General features: G+C 38.2%; 1 protein-coding gene across 7 annotated transcripts in view; it reads left to right on the top strand.

Annotated features, from left to right (window-relative positions):
• Positions 1-9,811, top strand: part of zeb1b (zinc finger E-box binding homeobox 1b) — a 126,445-nt gene extending 116,634 nt beyond the window's left edge. For all 7 annotated transcript variants that reach the window (XM_052016554.1, XM_052016550.1, XM_052016552.1 and 4 more), the window contains one exon: positions 824-9,811. In XM_052016554.1, coding sequence (XP_051872514.1) covers positions 824-1,329 — 506 coding nt within the window. In that variant the 3' untranslated portion in view covers positions 1,330-9,811. The remainder of the gene's footprint in view (positions 1-823) is intronic.
• The last annotated feature ends 13,906 nt before the right edge of the window (positions 9,812-23,717 follow it).

The following is a 23,717-nucleotide window of genomic DNA, read 5'->3' as shown; positions in this document are numbered from 1 at the left end:
ATGCTGCACAGAGAGAGTTTATTTGATCCATTATACTTGTTCAAATGCAAATTATTTCTAACAGTCTTATCGGAAAAGAGAGTGAGTTTTTATTCTTGGGATATGACTTTCTGGCAAGGCCCGCCTTTATCATCTCTTTCTAATTGACCACTCAACTGCGTTCCTTGCTGAACCATTTCAAGGGCAATTAAGATTCAACCAAATTCACGAGCTTTGAATCTCACATAGATTTCCTTCCTATAAAGGTTATTAATGAACTAGATGGATCTTATAACAATCCAGTAGATTCATGGTTACGATTACTGATTTGTAGTTTCTTATCCCAGATTTATTAAACTACTTGAATTTAAATTCCTAAGCAGCCATGTTTTTCTGCATCAATGGGCAGGTCTTTGAGTACTTGTCCATTTTCTCAGCCACTACGCCACCATGCCTTGATGTATTATTGAGGCCAACCTGAGCTGCCAGTCAGCTAATTTGCATTGGATGTTTATTTCGTCTTTAAAAAAAATCAAAATATTTAACTTCAAAGAGGTGAAATGTTATTGAAGATCAAAATGGTTGAAATAAGACAGATTGACAACCATTTTAAGATGCATTTAAATATATGGATTTAGGGTTTGAAAGATTGTTTTGAGTGAAAGACAAAATGGGAATTACTAAGGCAAAGTATACAGAAGGATTTCTAGGATTATATTTTTATATTGGTAAAATTAATATGCTCAAAGCACTGTAACTGTAAATGAGATTGAACCTTGTGAGAGTAACACCTTTTTTTGTTTTAAGCAAACTTTGCTTACTTCTAATATCTTCATTTGGCCAGGTAAGCGACCTCATCAGTGTGGGATTTGCAAGAAAGCTTTCAAACACAAACACCATTTGATTGAACACACGCGACTGCACTCTGGAGAGAAACCTTATCAGTGTGATAAATGTGGCAAACGTTTCTCACATTCAGGCTCCTATTCGCAGCACATGAACCATCGCTACTCATACTGTAAACGAGAAGCTGAAGAGCGTGAAGGAACAGAGCAAGAGGAGACTGGGCCTGATTCACTGAACAACAGTGAGTATACAGATATCAGGACCTCTCCTTCCCATGTGGACTCGGATGACAAGGATAGCACTGCAAGAGAAGATGAAAGTGAGAAGGAGGAGGAAGAGAAGGAAAGTGATGAAATGCAAGATACTTGTGCAGAGGAAATGAGAGAGGAATCAGAAGAGGAGGCTGAAGAAGCAAATAGAACAGACCTGATGAGTGATGTGGAGCAGGAAAATACAGTAAATAGTCTACAAGCTTTGGAAGCTAATTCACCAGAAAAAATGTAATGAATACTTGATCAGGAATTTAAATTGGAGAAGAAATGTTCTGCAATTAGTGTTGTACCATGTTTTTAAAAAAAAATTCCAGAAACACACTCTATATTGCTATGTTTTCTCTTCACTACTGTGTAGAAATCCCGGTGTGCCTGAACCTCAACAATTAACAATTTACCACATGAACTGTTTAAGATATTAGGAATGATGTTTGTATAAAAAAAATGCAAAAAAAAAATTGCAAGTGAGAAATTGCATAAACTGACTGTCTTGATTTAAAAGGCAAACCAACAGGTTTTAAAAGAATTTGCTACCAGTCATTCTGCATTACCTGTTTACCTGTGTTGCTCTTCATTATGCCATTCATGTATCCCATTAACTTCAACACTGTACAGCTGGGAGAGATTTCTATGAAAATTTCTATTACAAATGAAAGTATCAATTGTAGATTTGTAGTACTACAACTCTCTATTCCATTGCTGACTCTCAACATTTCATTGGTTTAAAAGGATGTGAAAATTTCTGCACTACAGAATTCCCTTTATACTTGTATCTAACATACTCCTAAGTATTATTGTCTACCTTTATCAGTATCGCACTAGAAGGTAGTAATTGATGACATTAGTTGACCTTATTTTAGAGTGTAAATTCATTTGACGCATAATGTTAGCCTTAAAGCAGCTACTAGAAAAACAAAATTAAGAAGGATGTGGTAAGACTTGTAGTTAGATGTATAGCAGTCTGTTGCCAAGTCTTCAAAGTAAGAACTAACAGTATAATTGTTGGAGAGAACAGAAGTCGGTGTTTTAGTGACTAGTGTTACTTAGGTAAGTGAGGAATATGGTATGGAGCTTTGTACCCCCCTGGCCTTATGCAAGACCTGTGTGCTGCAAGTGCCATTTATAAATCAGTATTATGGAAATGTGGCTCTAACCAGCCCTTAGCTTTGGTGCAAGTTATTAACAGTGTTAGCTGATTTTATTTCAGTATTATTTTAATTCAAATTATGATAACTTTTTAGTTTCCTATGTTTGTGCAAATTTTGTACTGTATGTCCTTGAACCTGGCAGTATTAATACCCTACTTACTGACACATGTACCTTTTAGTTTTAGAAAACTTTTATATTTATGTGTCTTATTTTTATATTTCTTTATTGTTATTTATTACACAATGTAGTGTATAATACTGTAGTTTGTATTAATACAATAATATATTTTAGTAAGAAAAATGATTTGGAAGGTTGATAAGAATTCAAAGCAGAAATACAATTGGTTCTCTTGCAATCAAATTTTGTTTAACAGTGTTATGTAACAGTATTACTTGCCTTGGACTGTAGAACTAGAGTTTCAAATGGGAATGTATGAACTTTACATTCAGAATCCAGTTATTTGCCCTGCCTCACTTTTAATACATTGGGCTACTGAATTTCAAGTATAATGTTATACAGCATGGTATTTTTGCAGTTTTTTTGAGATTACTGTGTAACCATGGAACTGTATTACTATCCTCAGCCAAATTACAAAGTCATGCGCAGTGTTGGGAACAACATAACATTTTTTGCTTTGTGCCAATTTGTTTTAGAATTCCTCTACATCTGATACAAGCCAGAAGTTTTTTTTTAATTGCCTAGTTACATGATAGTCATTTTCTAGTTTTATACCAGACTACCCATCTCACAATAAAATGCATCAACAAACTGTCTGAACTTGTGACTTCACTGTTGTGTTTTAGTTTTTGTTCCAGAGGTACTACTTGCATCATATTATGTGCATTACCCAAGTTTTTAGCTATTTTGCAGTTGTGTAGAAAAAAATACCTGAAATACATGTCAATTTTTAAAATTACTGAGAAGTTACATATTTCATGGATTCATCTTGCTTCTCATTGGAATCAATATTCAGAATTCCCTCACCATTTGTTAACAATATTTTAATCTGTAAATGTTTGTGTTATGGTGTCCATTTGAATGTTAGATTAGATTTGCCTGCATGAGCTGTTATTTTGCTAGTATCTATTGGTCTGATTTATACATGGATGGAATCCTTTGTTTTCTCCAGCTCATAGAATAAATAATGTTTCCTTTTCCTTTCTATTCCCTTTCTGAACAGGGCATCTGAAAGTGGAGTTTGGGGCCTTGCTCTGCACTCAACATCAAATGAGATTGCTTGTAACTTTTGCCTGCATTTTAAACACACTCAGAAATACCAACATCTTTGCTGTTAATGAAATTGGTGAAGGTTTAGTAGTGTATCATGAAAATCAATACCAGATGTATTTTTGGTATACATACACGTTTTAGACTTGTTCAGTTGGTGTGAAATCTTGATGTTTGTTGATGGCAGTAGGTAGGTCTGTAGAAGATGTCAAGATGACATAGACTAGTGTGATGTGCAGAGAAGTGACTGGAAATTTACTGTCAAAATGTAAGGTCACATTTTGAAATGAAAAAACACAATGAGAGTAAATGAAGTGGGGGAGTAAACGCTGAAGGGTATAAATGAAGTATTATATGCAGCAGCTCTTCTTGAAGACTGAAGGATAGCAAATGTTATCCCAGCATTGAAAGAATAAAGAGTCATTACTTCACTATGTGAAGCATGATATATGAAATTAATTGGCCTAATGTGAAGAATGCTTAAGAATTTTCAAATAGTGAAACATTAGGGAACAAAGTGTCTGGAAGGCATTGCATCTCTTCTGAAGACATCTTTGGAGATTTTATGCTGTTCATAAACTCTAGAATCTTTCAATGTGGAAAGAGGCCATTTTATCCAACGTGACTGAGCTGAAAAAACAAAAAATACTGGAAACCTTCAGCAGGTCAGGCAGCATCTGTGGCAAGAGTATTCTCATTTCAGGTTAGAGACCCATCATCAGTTTTGAAACATGATCTCTGTTTCTTTTTCCACAGATGCTGCCTGACCTGCTGAGTAGTTACAGACATTTCTGTTTTTTATTTCAGATTTCCAGCACCTGCAGGTTTTTTTTTCATTTTCATGATTGGGCCAGCTCTTTGAAAGAGCAACACCATTGCTCTTTACCTATAAACCCTTCATTTTTTTCATCTTTTCTAGAAGTTTTCCATTTCCCTTTTGGAACTTAGTATTGAATCAGTTGTCTTCATCTTTTTAAGCAGTGTGTTCCAGCTAATCATAATTCACTACTTCTGGGGGGCGGGAAACAAATTTCACCTGATTCTCCTGGCGATTGGCCTAAGTGTGTGTCCTTTGATTATTGGTTCTACTGACAACGAAAACCATTTCTTTCTATCTATTCTGTCAGAATCCTCCATTAATCTACCCTATCAAAACAAATGTTATGTCAAATTGATCTTCAGCATCTTTTTAAAATATTTCTTTAAAACCCTATCCTAAGGTGAATAATTTCAGTTTGAGATTAAAGTCTTGTCAGCTAGAAATAACAACTACTATTTATTTGGTGTGTTTAGTACAGCAAAAATAACCCAAGCTGCTTCACAGCAGTATGTTTCAAGCAGATGCTTCATACGAGGAGATATTTAAATGGATGACCAAAGGCTGAGAGAAGGAACTAGGTTTAAAGGACCATCTGAATGGAGGAAAGGAAAATGGAGATGTAGGAAAAGAACTCTGGAGCTGTAGGGACAGTTGCCAATATAGGAATCATTAAATTCAGGGCTGCTAAAGAGGCCAGAATTGAAACAGCACAAACAAGTTGGAAGGTTGTATAGTGTCAGGAGATTACAGAGAGAGGAGGGGTTTTTAAAAAAAGTATTTGAAAGCGAGGGTAAGAGTTTTAATTTCAAGGCATTATTCAAGGGAGCCACTGTTGGTCAATGCAGGGATGATGGGTTGCAGCAAGTTGTCACATGACCAACAATATTTTGAGGGGTTTATCTGATGAAGCTGAGACATGATAGAAGCAGGTAATGTTATAAAGTTGGGAATTGCTTGTCTTAGTCTGCAAGAAGTTTGATACAGTTTCAGATATTTTCTGGGGTAGGAGGATGGAGTCAAAGGCAAGGAATGGGTTCAAAGCACCAAGCATTGTAGGGAATGGTATGGTGTGTTTTTAAAGTGTGATTACTTTAAGTGCTCAAACTTTTGGTGTTTGGGGGAACCAAAAATGGTTTTTACCCAACAGATGTTTGATTAGTTTTCTGTTTGCTGCTAATATATTTTTCCCTGCATGTTTTCTAGAAATTGACTCATTCGTCTTCTGAATTAATTGATTTGTATGCAGTAGTTTTAGCTGTCTTCCCAGTCACTCGTCATATTTAAATTGTCACTTAGTATTTGTACTAATTTACAGTGTAAACAACTGTGTGGATTAATTTTATTGTTGTGCTTTGTTATACTGAGAACATTTGTTGGAAAATTGAAGTGTGCTTTCCAGTAGGAATATGCCCCACTGCTTCAACCTGCTCTCATAATTTGGAACTGTGGTGGATTTAAACCCCAATTTTTCTTCTCTGAAATAACTCAGAAAATTCTCAACTTGGACTAGTTAGCAGTTAAAACAAAAAAAAGTCGCAGATAAAGGAGGGATAGAAGGACAAAATCAAAGGATCAATGTAAAAGAAACAGATGAAAATGTCATCGAATAGAAGAACGTGGTGTCCTTTTGTACTTTTACCTGATTTTTAAAACATTACTCTTAAACTAGTTAAGAGCTGGTGTTAGAATACTAGGGAATAAACAGAGATATGTATCACGTGTATGGGCAGTCAGTGGAAAAACAGAATAGTTTTTATGTGAAATAGAAGTTCACCACCTGTCAGCAAAGCCTTGGGGATGGACAATCAATCATGTACTTAGCACTGATGACCACGTCCCAAAGATGATTTAAAATGAAAAGCAGCAGAGCAAAAGCAAGGTGGTAAACACATTTGGAGGAGCACAAGGTATATGGGGCCAGTGGAGTTTAGCATTTTTTTTGGATGATGCATCTTTGCTTGTTCTTTATGGGGCATGTTGAGTCAAATATTTAAGTAGCATAGTAAATCATCAGAGTCTCAAAATACACAGAGCGTTGTGGAATATGTGCACCCTATTGGCTGAGCTGGAATTTGAATATTTAGAACGTTGTACTTGGGCATCTTAGAAGGTTTGGAGAATGCAAAAAAGTTTCACTGGGATAGTCTGAAGGGATCGCTATTCATACTTCTTAAAAGTATCAATTATTATTAAAGATACTCCAAATGGTCTAAAATTGAGATCTTTTTCAGTTGATGTTGCTCCATTTTCAACCCTGTCAGTAATGCATGTGTATTACTTCTGCCCAAAGTTGGGGAATATACTATATACCTAAATGCAAACAATATACACAAAGTCTGATTGGAAATTGAAGTATTGAGTTGGTCAATGTTTGTGGGTGGGGATTGGTAAGTGGCGATGGTGCAGAGAATGAGGATTCAACAAAGGCCAAGTGGCATTAATAAATGTGCAGCCTCAGACTTCTCAAAACATGAGTCCTGCTGATTTGGGGGGGAAAAGATTCATTTGTTATTGGCAGTGGTAGAAAATACCAACTATAAAAATCAGCTGGTAAAAATAGCAACATGAAGGAACATGAGTGAGATGGAAATAATCTGTCTTGAATCCAATTGATGGCTAAGTTACATAAAATGTACAGAACAGACTATATGCTTTATCCTATCTGTGCTGCTGTTCGTGCTCCCCCTCAAACTCCTTTGAAATGTCATCTAATTCTATGAGAAATTCTGTTCCCTTCCATTGTATATCTATTCAGCCTCCTCTCTCAATGCTGTTCGCCAACCTACTACCTGGATTAGTGAGTTCAACACCTGCAGTGCAGTTTGGGAAAAGATGTTTCTTCCAAATTCCCCTTTCATTTATTGTTGGTTACCTTGCGTTGTTGACCTTACAACTTGAAATGCACTCAGTCTACTTTATCAAAACTTTTCATAGTTCTAAATACCTCTACCTGGGCTTCTCAGCCTTCAAGAGAAAAAAAAACTTGGCCTGTTGATCATTTCTTGACTGATTTGTTTTGCAGTGATCCTTTTAATTGTTTTAAACTCCCTCTATATTCTTTGAATAATATGACTGGAATATACCCTGTATAAACTAATCTAGGTAAACACAAGTGTTTAGTTACTTTTTGTGGCCTTACCAATATGTCATTGTAGTGACTTGTTTATTTGCAGTGGCAGATCCCTTTGCTCCTCCACCTTATCCAGTTCTTATTTTCAAAGTGGCATGTAACTTGGGTTTGGGAAAGAGGTGAATCCCTTTACAATTCATGAATGATTTGGTTCACTGTAAACGATGGTCTTGTTTTGACCTCTCAGTGTGTAATATAGCCATCAAATCCATGCTTTTTTTTTTGGTTCTGAGATTTTTACCCCTAATATTTGTTCAGAAGTGACCCAATTTTCTTTCATATTGATGATTTGTATGTCCCTTTTAAAAATAGATATGAAGTCTTAAAGTAGATATTGTCTAAAGAATTAATTTTATTATAGTGTCTCTGGTGTCTCCAGGTTATTTTAAATGCACAAATACAATCTTCTAACCCAGGAATTTTAACTAGAGAATTTGATTAGTTTACTCAGTTTTTCTCCTTCAAAAGTGGTACAACTGCATTTAAAATAATCAGGTCTTTTGATGTCTTGTCCACCCAAAAACTCTTTTGTAAATATGGAAGCAAAATAACTAAACATTTCTACCTTTACACTCACTTCTCAGGATTTTATTCTATCCACGCCTCAGTGGCCATATTCCCTTTCCTCACTTTTGTTTATGACACTAGAATATTTTACTAATTTCTTAATAATGTATCCAACCAGTTCCATTTTGCCTTGTATTTTTGACCTGTTTTTAATCTCTTTGTTGTCCATTTAATTAGTAGATGACTCTGCTCACCCTGTTATTCTCCAATGTTTTAAGTTGTACATGTCTCATTAGGGTTTCATTTGTTTTTGTTCCTGGATTTTGAATGCCAATTTAACTGTTTCACATTGCTGGACTATATCATTGTTTATCAGTGTTATTGTCCATTTTATTTTCACAAGTTCTGTTCTCGCCTCAAAACCAGTTTTCTCTAATTTGCAACTTAATTATTATCCTAAGCACATTGGCCTAGAAAATCAAACATAGCATTTTTTTCCCAGTACATATAAAAATTACTTATTTATACAGTGGAGCACCATTGCTACAGTCCAGAAATTTTAATGGACACTTACTGATTCACCCTTGCAAACCTGATGCAATTTCTGCATCAGTCGTGCACATGATAACAATTCCCTGTGCAACTTCAGGAAATTGGATCATGTTACTCTGGGGTGCAGCCATCATTTGGCACTCTGAAAACAATCAAGTTTACATCGAAAGATCAGTGCTATTTAAAGAGGGCTTCCTCAAACAGGTCCCAGCCCAGCACTGGAAACTTAGCACTGGTCAATCCCCTTAATCTTTGTAACTACTGCTCTCATTACCTCTCTCCTCCCCCAGCCCAACCTACTTTGCAGTCCTAGATTTTGCAACCCTAGGCCCCCATCTACACCCACATTTATTTCCAGACAATTGTCTTTCTCCCACAGCTCCCAATCCCCTGACCATCTTCCATCTTGCCATAAAAAGGAAAATGTGTAATGAGCAGTTCGTAGCACCCAAAGCCTTTGGACACCACCAAACTTTGCAGCAGCTCACCCACAGCTCTCAGGTTCATTGGCATGCTGTACAATAATGAGTATAGTTTTAGTAGTACTAATCAATTTCGAGGCCATTCTATTATGGTCACTGTTACAAAGGTGTTCTAATCAGGTCTAAGCTTGTTTCTTCCCCTTTAATCAAATCTGGCAGTATTTCCTCTCTTGTTGGGCCTTTTTAATACTTGTATAGGAAGGCATCTGTCCACATTTTGGTGACTTAATTCAGATTTCTCTTTTACCTAGCCAACTAATTCTGTGGTATTCCCTTTAATTATTACGTCTTGTGCTCATTTCTCTGATGTGTATATTCTTTTTCCTTCACATCCCTTCTGCTGATAGGTGGTTCAGAGCGGCAGCCATTTGCATTATTGATCTTTTATTATCTCCATCCACTATCACATTTCTGAGTTGCTGATGTCTGTGTGACTTCTGCTGTTAATGTTCTGTTTAATGAGTAGTTGCTCTATCTTTGTCCCCTCTTTTTTAACTCTAAATGTTATTCTACAATGTTTTATCCAAATTAACAATTTACAAATACTTCATAACTTTGTAAAAGTTGATGAATCTCCTTCAGCATCTGGACCTGGTTACCATCACTGTTATTCACATGGTTGTCACATCAGACTAGCAGCATTTTTAGAAGTTTTGTACCTGTTTATGTGAGAAGAATAAATGTGTTACAAGATGAGGCTATTGGTCTTGAAGTACCTGAATATTACTGGCATAAAGCAAGGGTCAGTCTGTGCAATATAAATGCTGTAATTTATTTTCCTTTTGTACAAATGTACAAAAATGATCCTTTACAAACTGCTTTATTTTCCTCATAATAAATGGACCTGTTTCCCACATGCGAGTGCAAGATCTTACTTTATTTTGTGAACTAACACCAAGTATGGAAGCAAAATGCTGTATTAATTAACAGTGTAATCAGCAGCTGGGGAGAGAAAGGGGTGGGGGGTGGCTAATAATCTTTAATAACAAAACCAGAATTGATGAAAGGTCATTGACCTGAAACATTAACTCTCTCCCCCCACTGGGAAAAAGGGTTGATGTTTGCTCTGGTTTTTTTTATTTCGTGAGGTATTGTCTGTAGGAGGCACCACCTTCTGTACATCAATGCAATCAATAGCACAGGAATCGCTGTTAATTTTGTAATCGGGGGGGGGGGGGTGGGGGGGGGTGAAGCTTGCTGCCAGTCTCTGTGAAAGTGGTGGAATTCCACATTTCCACTGTTTGTAGCTCTGGCAGCATTTGAAGATGGGTGGTGAGGTTATGACTGATGTCCAGCAAAAGTGGCCAGTTGGTCAGTCACACTGAAGAATTCTCAGACACCAAACCAGGGAGGAAAAATCCAAAAGTTATCTTGTATTTTAAACCATTCTATATACAATGAAACAGAGTTTGCAATATGCATGTGAGTATAAAGTAAAAGCTGAAATTCAAATATCCTTAAAAGTGAATACATTTATAAAATCTGTTATTTTGCAATATGAATCAGAGGTATTTACAATCTGCAAATTTGTTTGGATTTTTGGGCCAGAAAGTTCAAAGTAATAACTAGCTTGGGTATAGCATTTGAAACTTGCACCACACATCTTGTACATAGAAGTAGGACATTTTTAGGGTATCTTAAGGCAAGAAAAGTGAATGAATGTCTGAAATTGTAGTTCCCTTGATTTGGAGAAGGCTACAAAAACACTTGCACTGAAGAAACAGGGAATCATTGACTGCAATTTATATACTTCAGCATTAAATCCAAAAGCCCATAACTCAGAAGCTCCTGTCAGGTTTAAGGTGTAATGACAGCAAAGCTATTGCCATTCAATCAAAAAATCTGGGTCATTCATTTTCAGAAAAGTGGCAGGTGACAAAGGTTCAGTGGAGAAAGATTACATTCAATTTAACTCAAATTTACCACTACCTTTGCTGTGCCTGAGGTTTTTGCAGTAAGGAAATTTTGCTATTGCTAGCCAAGCTGCTTAAGGTTTGGCCTAATGTCACAAATTTACATTTAATTTAATAATACATTGGTTGCATCACAGGCCAGGTGGATGTTGGACATGAGTTTTGTATAATTTTAATTTTTGTTTCTCTTGTATTTTTTTTAGTGCAAGGTTACTTAGCAGGTTATATAGCCTTTTCCCTGATCTCCAAGATATAGAAGGATGCCATTTGGCCCATTTTATCTGTGCCAGTCAGAAAAGAGCTATCCAACCAAATCATATGTTCCATTACTTGACCTGGAGGTCACAGCTCTTTAAGTACACATCCAGGCACTTTTTAAATGTGATGAGCTGTTTTGCTTTTTAATACCCTTTTTAAGGCAGATTTTTCCAGAATGCAAACACTTTCTGGGTGAAAACATTTGTCTTTGTTCTCTCTCTTGTTCTTCTAATAATCAGTTTAAAGCTATGGCCCCTGTCTCTGGTTTTTGATGCCTCGGCTAAGGGAAATAGATACTCTGTTTACTCCTAGCTCGGCACCTTGTGATTTTGTACACTTCCATTAAGTCTTCTCTCATCATCCTTCATTCCAAAGAAGAATACCAAGTCTTTCTTCATAGCTAATACTTTCCAGTTCTTGGCAATGCCTTCAACTCTCCCCTTCATCCACTCCAACACTGTCACATCTTTCCTTGATGATGATGGAGACTCTCCTAGATCTCTGACAAGAATGTGAAGTAGGATACACAAATCAAAAAATCTGCAGCTGCTGGAAATCTGAAACTAAAACAGAGAATGCCAGAAATGTGCAGCAGGTCAGGCAGCATTTGTGAAAAGATGAAGAGATTTAATGTTGGTTCTGTTTATCTTTCTACAGATGCTGCCTGACCTGCTGAGGAGTTCTTGCTATTTTGTGAATTAAAAATAGAAAATGCATTGTTCCCCTCCCTGTTGCACTGTGGAGAACTTATGAATCCCTTCTCAGAAAATCCTATGGTAATCACTGATTACAATGCAGGTGTGAGGTCTTATTAATGTTGCATGATATATAGCATACCAAAGCACAACGTTTCAAGTCTCAAAGCCACCTGTTGCTGTTCTGATTTTATAACAGCACTCAACTGTGAGCAGGGGTAAACAATTATCCAATCATCTCAGTGATAGTAGCTTATTATTAAAGCAAACTGCGCAACTATATATGCACATTTTCTTTGAAATAGTAAGATTATTCCTTCAATTTGGTACTTTCTTACCCTTACAATGACACAGGCAAAGTTCATTTGGACCATTGTGTCTACACCGGTTCCCAGGGGGTGCAATCCCATTCCTGATCTCCCTGTACTCCTACCACTTCTCCTGCACATCCTTATCAACTCCCTATTTTAACCTACATGAGGGAGCAATATACGGTGGCCAATTGACTACCAGCATGTCTTTGGGATGTGGGAGGAAACTGATGTGGTCACAGAGGAACTCTACCCAGGTGGTAGTGGAAGCCAAGATTGAGCCCAGGTTCCTGGAACTCTGGTGTAACTGAGCCATGTGGACCACTTGGTTGATGCTGATCTCTGCCTTGTGACAGTAAGAGGCACTTCTATTGGCCTCAGAATCATGGGGTAAGGGAGGTGAGGAAAAAACAGTCACACTTCTGGGAATTTATCCTTTACTGGAACTTTGATTTGAGATCATCAGATAACCATGAAATAAAACTGCTGTGATGCTCCATCAGTTCCATTTACATCCCACTAAATGGAGAGTGATTGGTGGTCATAGAATTGCATCTCAAGGAAGTGAAAATCTTTGAGAAAACACAAAGCTTTTCCAATAATAACTAATTTGAAATTTAATGAGATTTGAGTATTTGTAAGAACCCTGATCTCTAATCACTGGCATTGCAGCTCAAATAACTCCTATAATTTCCATTTGAGGACTAGGTTTTTTAACACCATGGAACTCTGTTGAAAACATAATACATTTTCATAGAATTGACAGACTTGGTGCTATTATTGGAAGGTATCAGCAAGTGTTCTCAACAAGCTGCTCCAAAGACCAACATTTTATGATCACATTCAGTTGCATGCAAAGAAAACAACTCCGTGTGACTAGATAGGAGATGCACATGATCTGTATTGCTAGCTTTTTTTAGACCAAGAAGCATCTGACTGAAAAGTCATATTTTTTTTAAAGGGGCACTGCCTGAACTGGATGACATGTATTTTAGTTTAGGCTTTGTACAAGTGATGGCACAGTGCCATATCAAGAAACTTTTTTTCTGTCTGCAAAAATCATTGAGGAAAATTTGAAATATTTTGGATAAATATTTTTATAAGTAGGGTCTCAAATTCTTTTGGTTTTTCATTCTGTTTTGGAGTGCATTTTCTGTTTTAATTAGCATTCAGCAAAATCAGTTAACTAAAGTTATTCAGAATCTTAAGCTGTCTGAAATCCAATAGGTGACTTTGCTGGTAACCATAAGCAGAAACTCTGCAGAACTTGAAGTAGTTCAGGATCTGGCTTAAAGATTTTGCCAAAGAAATAATTATTTTCTTTTATATAATCCATGCACGTTTTGTTTCGGGCCTCATTTCCGTCTGCCATTTACTCATCAGGATTTTGTTTTTAACCACCTTCAGGCTACTGACCAACATGTCTCTCAGCCAAGTGGGATTGATCAATAGTCCATATGCATGTTTCAAAAACTTCCTGCAGCATTCTGAAAAATGTAAATTCTGTATGGTTGACATTTATTACTGACATGGGGTTTTATGAGTGAAAAAAAGATAAAGTGATCTTTCCAAGTAATGCTTTACAGATTTATCAGTTAAGACTAAAAACATGAGTTGGTCTGACAAAAACATGAATTCTGTTCCATCTATTTAAAAGTACTAAATAAATACTTGGGTGCAGTGTCATTCTTGAGCCACGGAGAATTACTGTACAAAAATTGATAATAGGGTCGTGTGTCCATTCAACCTCTTTTCTGAGGCAACCCAAAATGGTTCTCTGCCCCGTTATCTCTACATAGTCTTTTATTCCACTTTAAAGATTTACAAAATTTTCCCTTAAAAATCACAACCTCAACTATTCTCTGTATCAAAGTTTTCCCCAGTTTCCTGTCTTAAGATAATATCTGCCAAATACTCTCTTTACTCTCCACGACTAAGTTAAAAATCTGCAGGCATGAGCATCCCAAACAGTGCATGTCGTCTTTCTCTGTTCGTGCTATTAAAAGTTGCAGAATTTAATTGAACATCCTCTTAACTTCCTTTGTTCCAATGGAAATGGCCCCAGTTTCCCACCTCTCTCTTTACATCCATGGTTTCCAACAACAATAGCTACTTCCATTAACAGAGCATCTTTAACATGGCAAAACTATGCCAAAGCATTTAATGGAGAATTATCAACTGATGTGTGTTGATGCTGAATCAAACAAGGAGATTATGGGACTGATTTTTAATTTCTAGCTTCATTGTTCTTAAATTAGACTGTACACATTCTGTGTCTTCAAAACTAAAACTGGTTCTCTAATCCCAGCTTAATCAACTTTCTGCATGAATTCATCATTATTTATTTCACTCTTGTACTCCATATTTCAATTTATATAAAACTCAAAATTGCATCAGCTTTTGAATAGCTTTTCTATTGGCACTTTTACTTTCAGCCTCATCTCCTGGGTTGCTGTTCACTGCACCATGCAATGTCTTTTTCTAATACTACAATTTCTTGTTTAACTTCCCACTGGTTTTATTGAGCCCACCATTTAAAGAAGCATGTTTGTATTAATATGATCTACCTACCATATGCAGTGGACAATGAAACATGCAATGAAATAATTCCTGAAGCTGCCTAAAATCTCTACTTTCTGACTGCTGGCAAATTAATTAACTGTAACATGTGGAACTTGCATATGATTGTTAACAGTGCAAACAGCTGATGGAAACTTCAGGCAGCTTCAATTAACTGTTGGTAATGTTAACAACTGCGGGAGTTGAAAAGTGGAGATTTTAGGCAGCTGCAGTGCCTTCTGTAATTGTTAACAGTGCAAACAGCTGATTGAAACTGCCTGAAGTCTTGGCTTTTAAATTGGTATGCATTGAGTAAGCACATACTAAAACACGAAAAAACCAGCACTCTTAATATTTTAAGCAGCGCCTTTGTAATAACAAATGGTTAGCACAGATGATTGTATAAGTGACAATGTAAGCACAGATGGTGTAAGTGTTGGGGACATTTAATATTTGACAGGTATGCCTATTCCATTAATCTATCTGTCTTTTACATTAAACAAAATAGAAAATGGAACACCTACATACCCCAAAGGTAGAATAGAACTTGCCAAAGATAAAGCAAAGAGAACGCAAGGATACTAATTAACCTGTCATCTTCACTTTGAAACCATTTGGAAGGTTTCATCGCCAAATCAATTATTTCCAATACTCCCAAGGTCATACTGACATTGTATAGTGCCATGGATAGGCCAGAGTTAAGTACAGTTCTATTCATTGTAATGTAAGGAGGCTTTTGGGCCCTTGAGGCAGCATTGAAAGGGAAAAACAGTGCTGATCTCTGTGTCAGATGGATGAGTTCAAAGGAATGATTTGACAAGGCATTTTAGCTTCAAGCAGAGACATCCTCAACAGGATCTTATGGGAGTGTGTGTTAGCCATGGCTTAATAATGGCAATCTTGTCACCCTCTGACTAATGTTAAGAGATGGATGTTCAACTCCCACCATTGGAGTGGGGAAACTTAAATTCAATTAAGTAAATAAATCTGCAATAAAAAGTTGGTGTCAGCAATTGCAACTATCAAACTACTGGATTGTTGTACAAATTTGAGCAATTTGCAAATGTCCTTCAGGGAAGGAAATCTACCATTCTGATCTGGTCTCCAACCTATAGCAATGTGCTTCATTCTTAACAGCCCTCTGAAATAGCAGACCATTTAGTTCAAGGCCAGATGGGAACCATTCCCTGCACTTGCTGCTCCTGTTCCTCCTTCCATCAGTCTTACCTTTGCTGGATTCGGAACATTAATCTCACTTACCTAGAGGGCCGTGGAGTCAAAAGGCAGCAGGTGCTTGAAAGAGATAACAGATTGAAATGCATAGGTGGAGCAAACCCCACCCATAAACCTTAGAAGAGTTTTGCTGCAGACTAAACCCTGCCTCCAGCTTTGCCAGCTGTCAAGGTTCTATGTTTAAGGATCATGTAAAAACTATCAAAAATTAAATAAATGATCTTTTTAAAAAGTTACAGCTATTTACAAGTAAAAATAACAAATATACTTCAATTAAGTATTCTTTAAAATAATTAAAAACATCCAACAAAGAACAAGTAATTTGAATATTGTAATTTACCTTATTTTCTTTCTTTCTCACAGCCCCACAATCCCTACAAGGAATGGATTCATGGATCCTTTGCCAGCTCCAGCCTGGCACTGGTTCTGAATCCAGATCCCCTGGTGTAAATGCTGGGAAATAGCCAGTGGAGTGGAGCCAGTTCGTTTGGGCCATCTATGTCCGTGTGGGAATCATGAGACTTACAGCATTTATGCTGCAAAAAATCTGCAGTTTAGTGTAATGCCAGCAAAATCTGGGCCATTAAACTGAAGGCCTGTTGCCCACTCTGGTGGTTGCAATAAATCCCAAGGCATTGTTTTGAAGAAGATGCAGAGCCAATATTTCTCCCTCAACCAATATTACAAACAAATTTTTCTGGTCAGTATCTAATGGCTGTTTAGGAGGTCCAGCAATGTAAATAGCCTGTTGCAATTCCTGTATTCCAGTGATTACAACTGAGCAGTTCTTGGCTTTAAAGAGCAATGGCATAGTCTGAAGTCACAAAAGGTGCTATATAAATTTATTTTCTTCAGTGCTTGATGGATGCAGAGAAAGCAAACTCAACTTTCATTTGTCAGGGTGCAGAGAACTTTGGAGTATTTTTTTTACACACAGGGAACAATCGAGCTGAAACAGTTTGTCATGAGGCATTATTGAGTCCAGAACAAAGTAGGGTTGTTATTTTGGAAGGAGAAGATCAAATTGCCTTTGGGGCTTTGTTTTTTCTGAATTCAGTTTGTGCGTTGTAACCAGATCAACAAAGGAAATAAGAAAATCAAGTGCAAAACTGTAAAACATAATCCAGTTTCAAATTTATAAACGTAGAAAGAATTGAAACTCTGTAGGTTTTTGATATAATGGCATAACTTTTCTGCACTCATCAGAAAGTAGTGCAGAAATATAGCTGAGTCAGAATTCAAACATTAACAATGTCAGACTTCTATGCTGTTCCTAACAAGTTAGTGTCTTTTGTAGTTTTATCTTCTGTTGAAGTTCATAGTTTCAAGGATGTCTGCAGAAAATCCTGCATTCTGATGGCCTCTGGCAAATGCTCTTTAAATTAGGTGAAGGATAAGAAAGGATAATTTAGAAAACCCTTGTGAGAGCCTGAGGTGAAACCAATGCTATTCTTTTAAAAAGGACAAATGTTCAGTGGTGACAGATGACCATGCTGGGAAGTTTGCACTTGAGGTGACCAAGTTTGGAAGTGGTCCACCTAACTGAAGTGGTGGACAGTTGACTTTCACAGAGTGGTTACAGCAGGGAAAAAGGCCATTTGGTCAGTCAGGGCTGTGTGAGGGCAGTTCAGCTAATCCCACTCCCTCATCCTCCCCCCCCCCCCCCATTGCCCTGCTATTTATTTTCTTTCAAATATTTATCCAACACCCTTTTTAATGCTCATCTGCCTTCACTGCCATCCCTGGCAGTGTATTCCAAACCCTAACCACTCACTGTGTTTAAAATAAAAGGCTTCCCCATGTAACTTTTGGTTCTTTTGCTTATCATCGAGTTCACGGTGTCCCTGATCTCTGTCCCCTCCACCAATGGGAACTGTTTATTTCTGTCACTCTCCATGTACACCATGATTTTACATGTCTCATGACCTCTCTTCCAAGGAATACAACCTTGGTTTTCTCTTGTTATCCACATAACTGAAGTCCTAATCTTTGGAATTTTAGTAAATCTCTTTTATGCCCTTTCTAAAGTCTTTTATATTTTTCCTAAAGTGAGGCTTCCAGAATCAGCCAAACTGTTGTGTAAAGGTTCATCATGTCTTCCTGGCTCTTGTACTTGATGCTTTATTTATGAAGCTCAGGGTCCCATTTGGTCCTTAACAATATTCTCAACCTGCCCTGCCATTTTCAATGAGCTATGATCTCTGTCTTAGTATGCTCGATGGAATTGCTCCAATAGTTTATATGTCCTATTTCCTTTCTGCTACCAGAATGTAACACCAAGCTTCTAAGCATTAAATTTCATTTACTTCCTATCTGCCCATCCCACCAGCCCATTTACATTTCCTTGAAATCTGTCACTATCCATTTCACACTTCAGTATATTTCCAAGTATTGTTTGATATGTAGATTTGGAAGTCATGCTTTTTACAACCAAACCCAAGATATTAATATACATGAACAAAATAGTACACTAGGGAAATCCACTGAACACTGCTGTCCAGTCTTGAAACCGAACTTTCATCACTACTACTGTGATTTTGTCAATTTTCTATCCATGCTTTAGGATTTTCTAAAATAAAAACAGAAAATGCTTGGAAATATCAATAGGTCAGGCAGCATCAATGGAAATATAAAGATTATGTTTCAGTTCTGAGACTCTTTGTCAGAACTGAGAAAGAGAGAAAACAAGTTAATCTGGGTAGCAAAGGTGGGGGAGGGCAATAGGTGGAACAAAGGGAATTTCTCTGATAGGGTGAAATGATGTAGCTCCTTAACAGAGGTTTTCCAGTGTTTTCATTTCAGATTTTCACTGTCTGCAGTTTTTTAAATTTTCATTTAGGGTTTTCTATCCTTTTCCTTTGGTTATCAAAACAAGCCTAAATTTCCCATCGTAGAGAACACACACACACACACACACACACACACACACACACACACACACACACACACTGTAGAATTTTAAAAATATTTCATTTCAAGTACAAGATTACAAGATTAAAACCTTGGTTGAAAAGAAAAATTCCTAATTATATTAAATGTTTACATTGAACAAATGGAAGCCAATGGTAAATTAACAACTGTACTGTTTGAGCAGGAGAATACAACACTGAAAAACTGGATGACAGAACCTCGAAAATGTGCTGTGCTGGCTCTTGGTCCAATGCCAATGTAAATGGTGCATGGAATCCATAACCTAATGCAGGTGTCCTGCAGACCTTACGAATGGTTTGCTAACACGTTTTGCTTCTGGTTAGCAAACTTGTTATATTTTATTAAGAAAAGACATGAAAAATGGTTAGTGTACATGTGAAAAAATGTTTGTGTAAATTGAATACTTTCCTTTTTCTGCATAAACTATTTACTCGGGGACCTTCACAGCATGCACATTCAGGAATGTGTGGAATTGCTTAACATATGCACTCAAATTACCTTTTAAATCAGATTTTAGTAACAGATAGATGTTCTGGCAGCTGTAAGATTCAATAAAGCTTTGTAATCACTTAGATTTCCAACATCATCACGTATGAAATATTTAAACTGTTCTTTTATTGTCTTTATTCAGATTTCAAGAATTGTTTTAAGGTCACTCAGCATATGCAATCACAGAAGGGATTCTAAATAATTTAGTTGTTAGAGCAGCAGGTCCATTTTCTCTTAGCGTGGCAGCCCTAATTTGTGTATTCTGTATATCTGCCACTGAGAAGAAATACACACAGTACAAGCAGAGCAGTCAGTGCAATGGAGTGATACACAGCTGTTCTGAAATCCCTCTGTGCCACTGAGACAAATGATCTGAGTCAGTCTGTGCTAACAGGGTCAGCTCCAGAGCCAGCGGAGAACTGTGACTGATGCAGGATCACTGCAGTTCCAGCCTTTTTCACATCAATCACCTCTCAATGAAAATCCACTGGGGCTGCCAGGCTGGACTAGATCTGTTATCGTGTTGTTTACATTAGGAGACGATTTATGTTATTCCCAGCTGAAACTGCACTTTAAAGTTTCCACTCATTAGCTGGCATTCTTTCTGTTGTTGGCATAATAACAGTGCAAATGTTAATTGCACAAAATTGTTATCCAACATTGGCGATGTAAGTGTTTCCCAGTACAAATATGGTCTAATTGGCCGTGTGTTAGGATTTTGAAAAGCTATATCAGGATTACTGCTGAAGCTAAATTAGTTGAACTTCCTATTCAATTACACTGCAGTGCTCTGCCTTAATATACACACTTCATAGTTTAAATTGAACATTCAGCTAATGTAGGATATTTAATACTGAAGGCCTTTAGGGATTGACTGTAAATTGTTCATACTAACATCAACCATAGAATGTTATTGATTAGTTGCAATCCCTTCTCATTTATATTTTGTAATTGAGAATGGCAAATAATGGGTAATAGGCAGGATTAGTGCAGGGTTTCCTAATCTGAGCACCTCCAATCCTGCACCTCTGTTAGGGCCTCAGTGTGTACTGATGGTGCAGAGAGGGATGGCGCTTGCTGCTTTCCACAAGGGCATATATGAGGAACCACTGAAGATAAATCTTGGGTCAACTAAGCTATGGCAATATGGGAGCCAACATACCCCAAATCTCCAGGCGTGGAGTGTTTTTATTGCATCAGCATTCCCTTAATCGTGCCTTTAATTCATCAACCCCATTCAACAGAAGTGCCCTCTCATTGGTTCCACAAACTTAACCAAGAGAGTTGATTTTGGAAAACTCAGCAGATGTGATTCTGGCCTCAGGTACCTTGCTCGTTGTCCTGACACTGGTGGGCCGCCCCAGAACACTCTATGCAAAAGATGCATTTCACTGTGTGTTTCGATGTACATGTGACTAATAAAGATATCTTAATTGCCATTGAAATATAGGTGGAATTTCGTCTATCGATGCGATCAGTGATCCTGGTTCAAATAGCAACCAGAGTTGAAATTGTGATCAAAGAGAATGTTACAAAGCTGGGAAAAGATGCCCTGGAGTAGTCCACCACAGAATCTGTTTAGATCAAGACAAGAAACAATAGAGGTACCATTACACAACTGGGAGTATCCTAATATAGATTAGAATAGAAACTATATAAGGGAAAAGAGAGGTAGGAATGTTTGCAATGTATTCAAGAGAACTTTCTTGACTGGTATATTTCTGGTCTAATGAGGAAGGAGCCATTGCATGCCATTGGTTTTAGAGAATGAGGTGGGATTAATGGAGCAAGTATCTGTGGGAACATCTGGGGAAGAGCAATCATAAGTTTTGAATAGCTATGGATTAAAAAATGAACTAGCCTAAAATAAAATGTACTATTGGAGAGGCGTGATTTTCAGTGGGATGAGAGCAGACAAAACCCAACGGGAAGTTGAGTAACCAAACTCCAGAACTGTAGATATTGTACAGATGTTGATCAAAGCTGAACAAAATATAATAAGCCAGGACTTGGAGTGAGAGGCGGGAGATTTTAAAAGAGATGAGTCTTGGGACTTTCTGTTCAGTTTCACCCAGTAGGAGCTGGGACTTGGAGTGAGAGGCAGGAGATTTTGAAAGAGGTGAGTCTCGGGACTTTCTGTTCAGTTTCACCTAGCGTGAGCCTAACGTAGGCCCATTTGCAAATTGTTAGTTGATAATTGATTGGTTATTTAGCTAATTAACAGTAGCCAATAAAAACAAGTTAGGGTGAAGTGGAGTGGCCATTATTGGAGCGATCAGTGTTAGAGAGTTGAGGCTTCGGCTCAAGAGGCTTCAGCGTGAAGAGGCAGAGGAGGTAGCCCATGTGTAGGGAGTGAGAACAGCTCTTTAGGAAAAAGGGCTTCAGTGAGAAGGCATAGATAAGAACAAGTAAGGTTTTATTTTATTCTGTTGTTATCATTGATTTGGCTTTGGTTCAAGAGGCTTCGGTGAGCGGAGTCTCAGGTGAGGTTCAGGTAAGGTCTCTTTCTTTCTTATTGCACAGTTAGAGCGATGGAAATGACAGTCAGGGTGGTGGTGTGTTCCACTTACAGGATGTGGGAAGTCGGGGGAACTCCACTGTCTCTGATGACTACGCCTGTGAGAAGTGCATCCAGCTGCAGCTCCTTGCAGTCCATGTTAGGGAACAGGAGCTGGAGCTGGATGAGCTCTGGATCATTTGGGAGGCTGAGGAATTGATAGAGAGGACTTACAGAGAGGCAGTCACACCCAGGCTGCAGGACGCAGGTAGATGGGTGACCGTCAGGAGAGGGAAAGGGGAGAGGCAGTTAGTGCAGAGTACCTCTGTGGCCGTTCCCCTCAATAACAAGTATACCGCTTTGGATAATGTTGGGGGGGCAATCTACCAGAGGAAAGCCGCAGCAGTCAGGTCTCTGGCACTGAGTTTGGCTCTGTGGCTCAGAAGGGAGAAGAGGGGAACGATAATGATAGGGGATTCATTGGTTAGGTGAACAGACAGGAGATTCTGTGGATGAGAATGAGACTCCCAAATGTTATGTTGCCTCGCAGGTGCCAGGGTTAGAGACGTCTCAGATCGAGTCCACAGCATTCTTAAGGGGGAGAGTGAGCTGCTAGAAGTCATGGTACGCAGTGGTACCAATGACATAGATAGGATAAAGGATGAGGTCCTGAAGAGGGAATATAGAGGGTTAGGAAGGAAGCTAAGAAGCAGGACGTCAAGGGTAGTAATCTCTGGATTGCTGCCTGTGCAATGCACCATTGAGGGTAAGAATAGGAAAATATGGCAGATGAATGCATGGCTGAAGAGTTGGTGCAGGGGGCAGGGTTTCAGATTTGTGAATCATTCGGATCTCTTCTGGGGAAGGTACAACCTGTACAAAAGGGACAGATTGTACCTGAGCTCAAGAGGGACCAAGGTCCTTGCAGACAGGTTTGCTAGAGCTGTTGGGAAGGGTTTAAACTAGCTTGGCAGGGTGATGGCAACCAGAGTGTTAGGTCAGATGATGGAGCAGTTGGTTGAAAGGTAGATGCATTGTGCAGAGAGACTGTGAGGAAGGATAGGCAGTGGATAGGACATAAATGCACTTAGTTGGATGGGTTAAATTGTGGTTTACTTTAATGTGAGAAGAATTAAGAATAAGGGTGATGAACTTAGAATATGTATCAGTACATGGAATTACGATGTTGTGGCCATTACAGAGACTTGGCTGTCGCAAGGGCAGGAGTGGCTACTTGATATTCCAGGGTTTAGATGTTTCAAAAGGGATAGGGAGGGAGATAAAAGAGGGGTGGGGAGCAGTGGCACTGCTAATCAGGGGAAGTATGACAGCTGCGAAAAGGGAGGATGTTGTGAAGGAATTGTCTACTGAGTCAGTGTGGGTGGAAGTCAGAGACAGGAAGGGAGCAATTACTCTATTGGGAGTATGTTATAAGCCTCCTAATAGTCACCAGGACACTGAGGAGCAGATAAGTAGGCAGATTTTGGAAAGGTGCAAAAATGACAGGTTTGTTGTCATGAGTGACTTCAACTTCCCTAATATTGGTTGGCATCTCCTTAGTGCAAAGGGCTTAGATGGGGCAGAATTTGTTAGGTGTGTCCAGGAAGGATTCCTGGCACGGTATGTAGACAGGCCGACTGGAGGAGAGGCCATACTGGATCTCGTACTAGGCAATGAACCTGCTCAGGTGACAGACCTTACGGTGGGCGAGCGTTTTGGAGTTAGTGACCATAACTCCCTGACCTTTAGCATAGCCATGGACAAGGATAGAAGCAAACGTTATGGGAACATTTTTAATTGGGTGAGGGCTAATTACAATGGTATTAGGCGGGAACTTGGAAACATAAATTGGGAACAGATGTTCTCG

This window comes from Pristis pectinata, chromosome 5 (genome assembly GCF_009764475.1).
Source record: "Pristis pectinata isolate sPriPec2 chromosome 5, sPriPec2.1.pri, whole genome shotgun sequence".
NCBI lineage: Eukaryota > Metazoa > Chordata > Chondrichthyes > Rhinopristiformes > Pristidae > Pristis > Pristis pectinata.
Note: the sequence above shows the minus strand (reverse complement) of the source record. Positions and strands in the feature narration are given on the sequence as shown.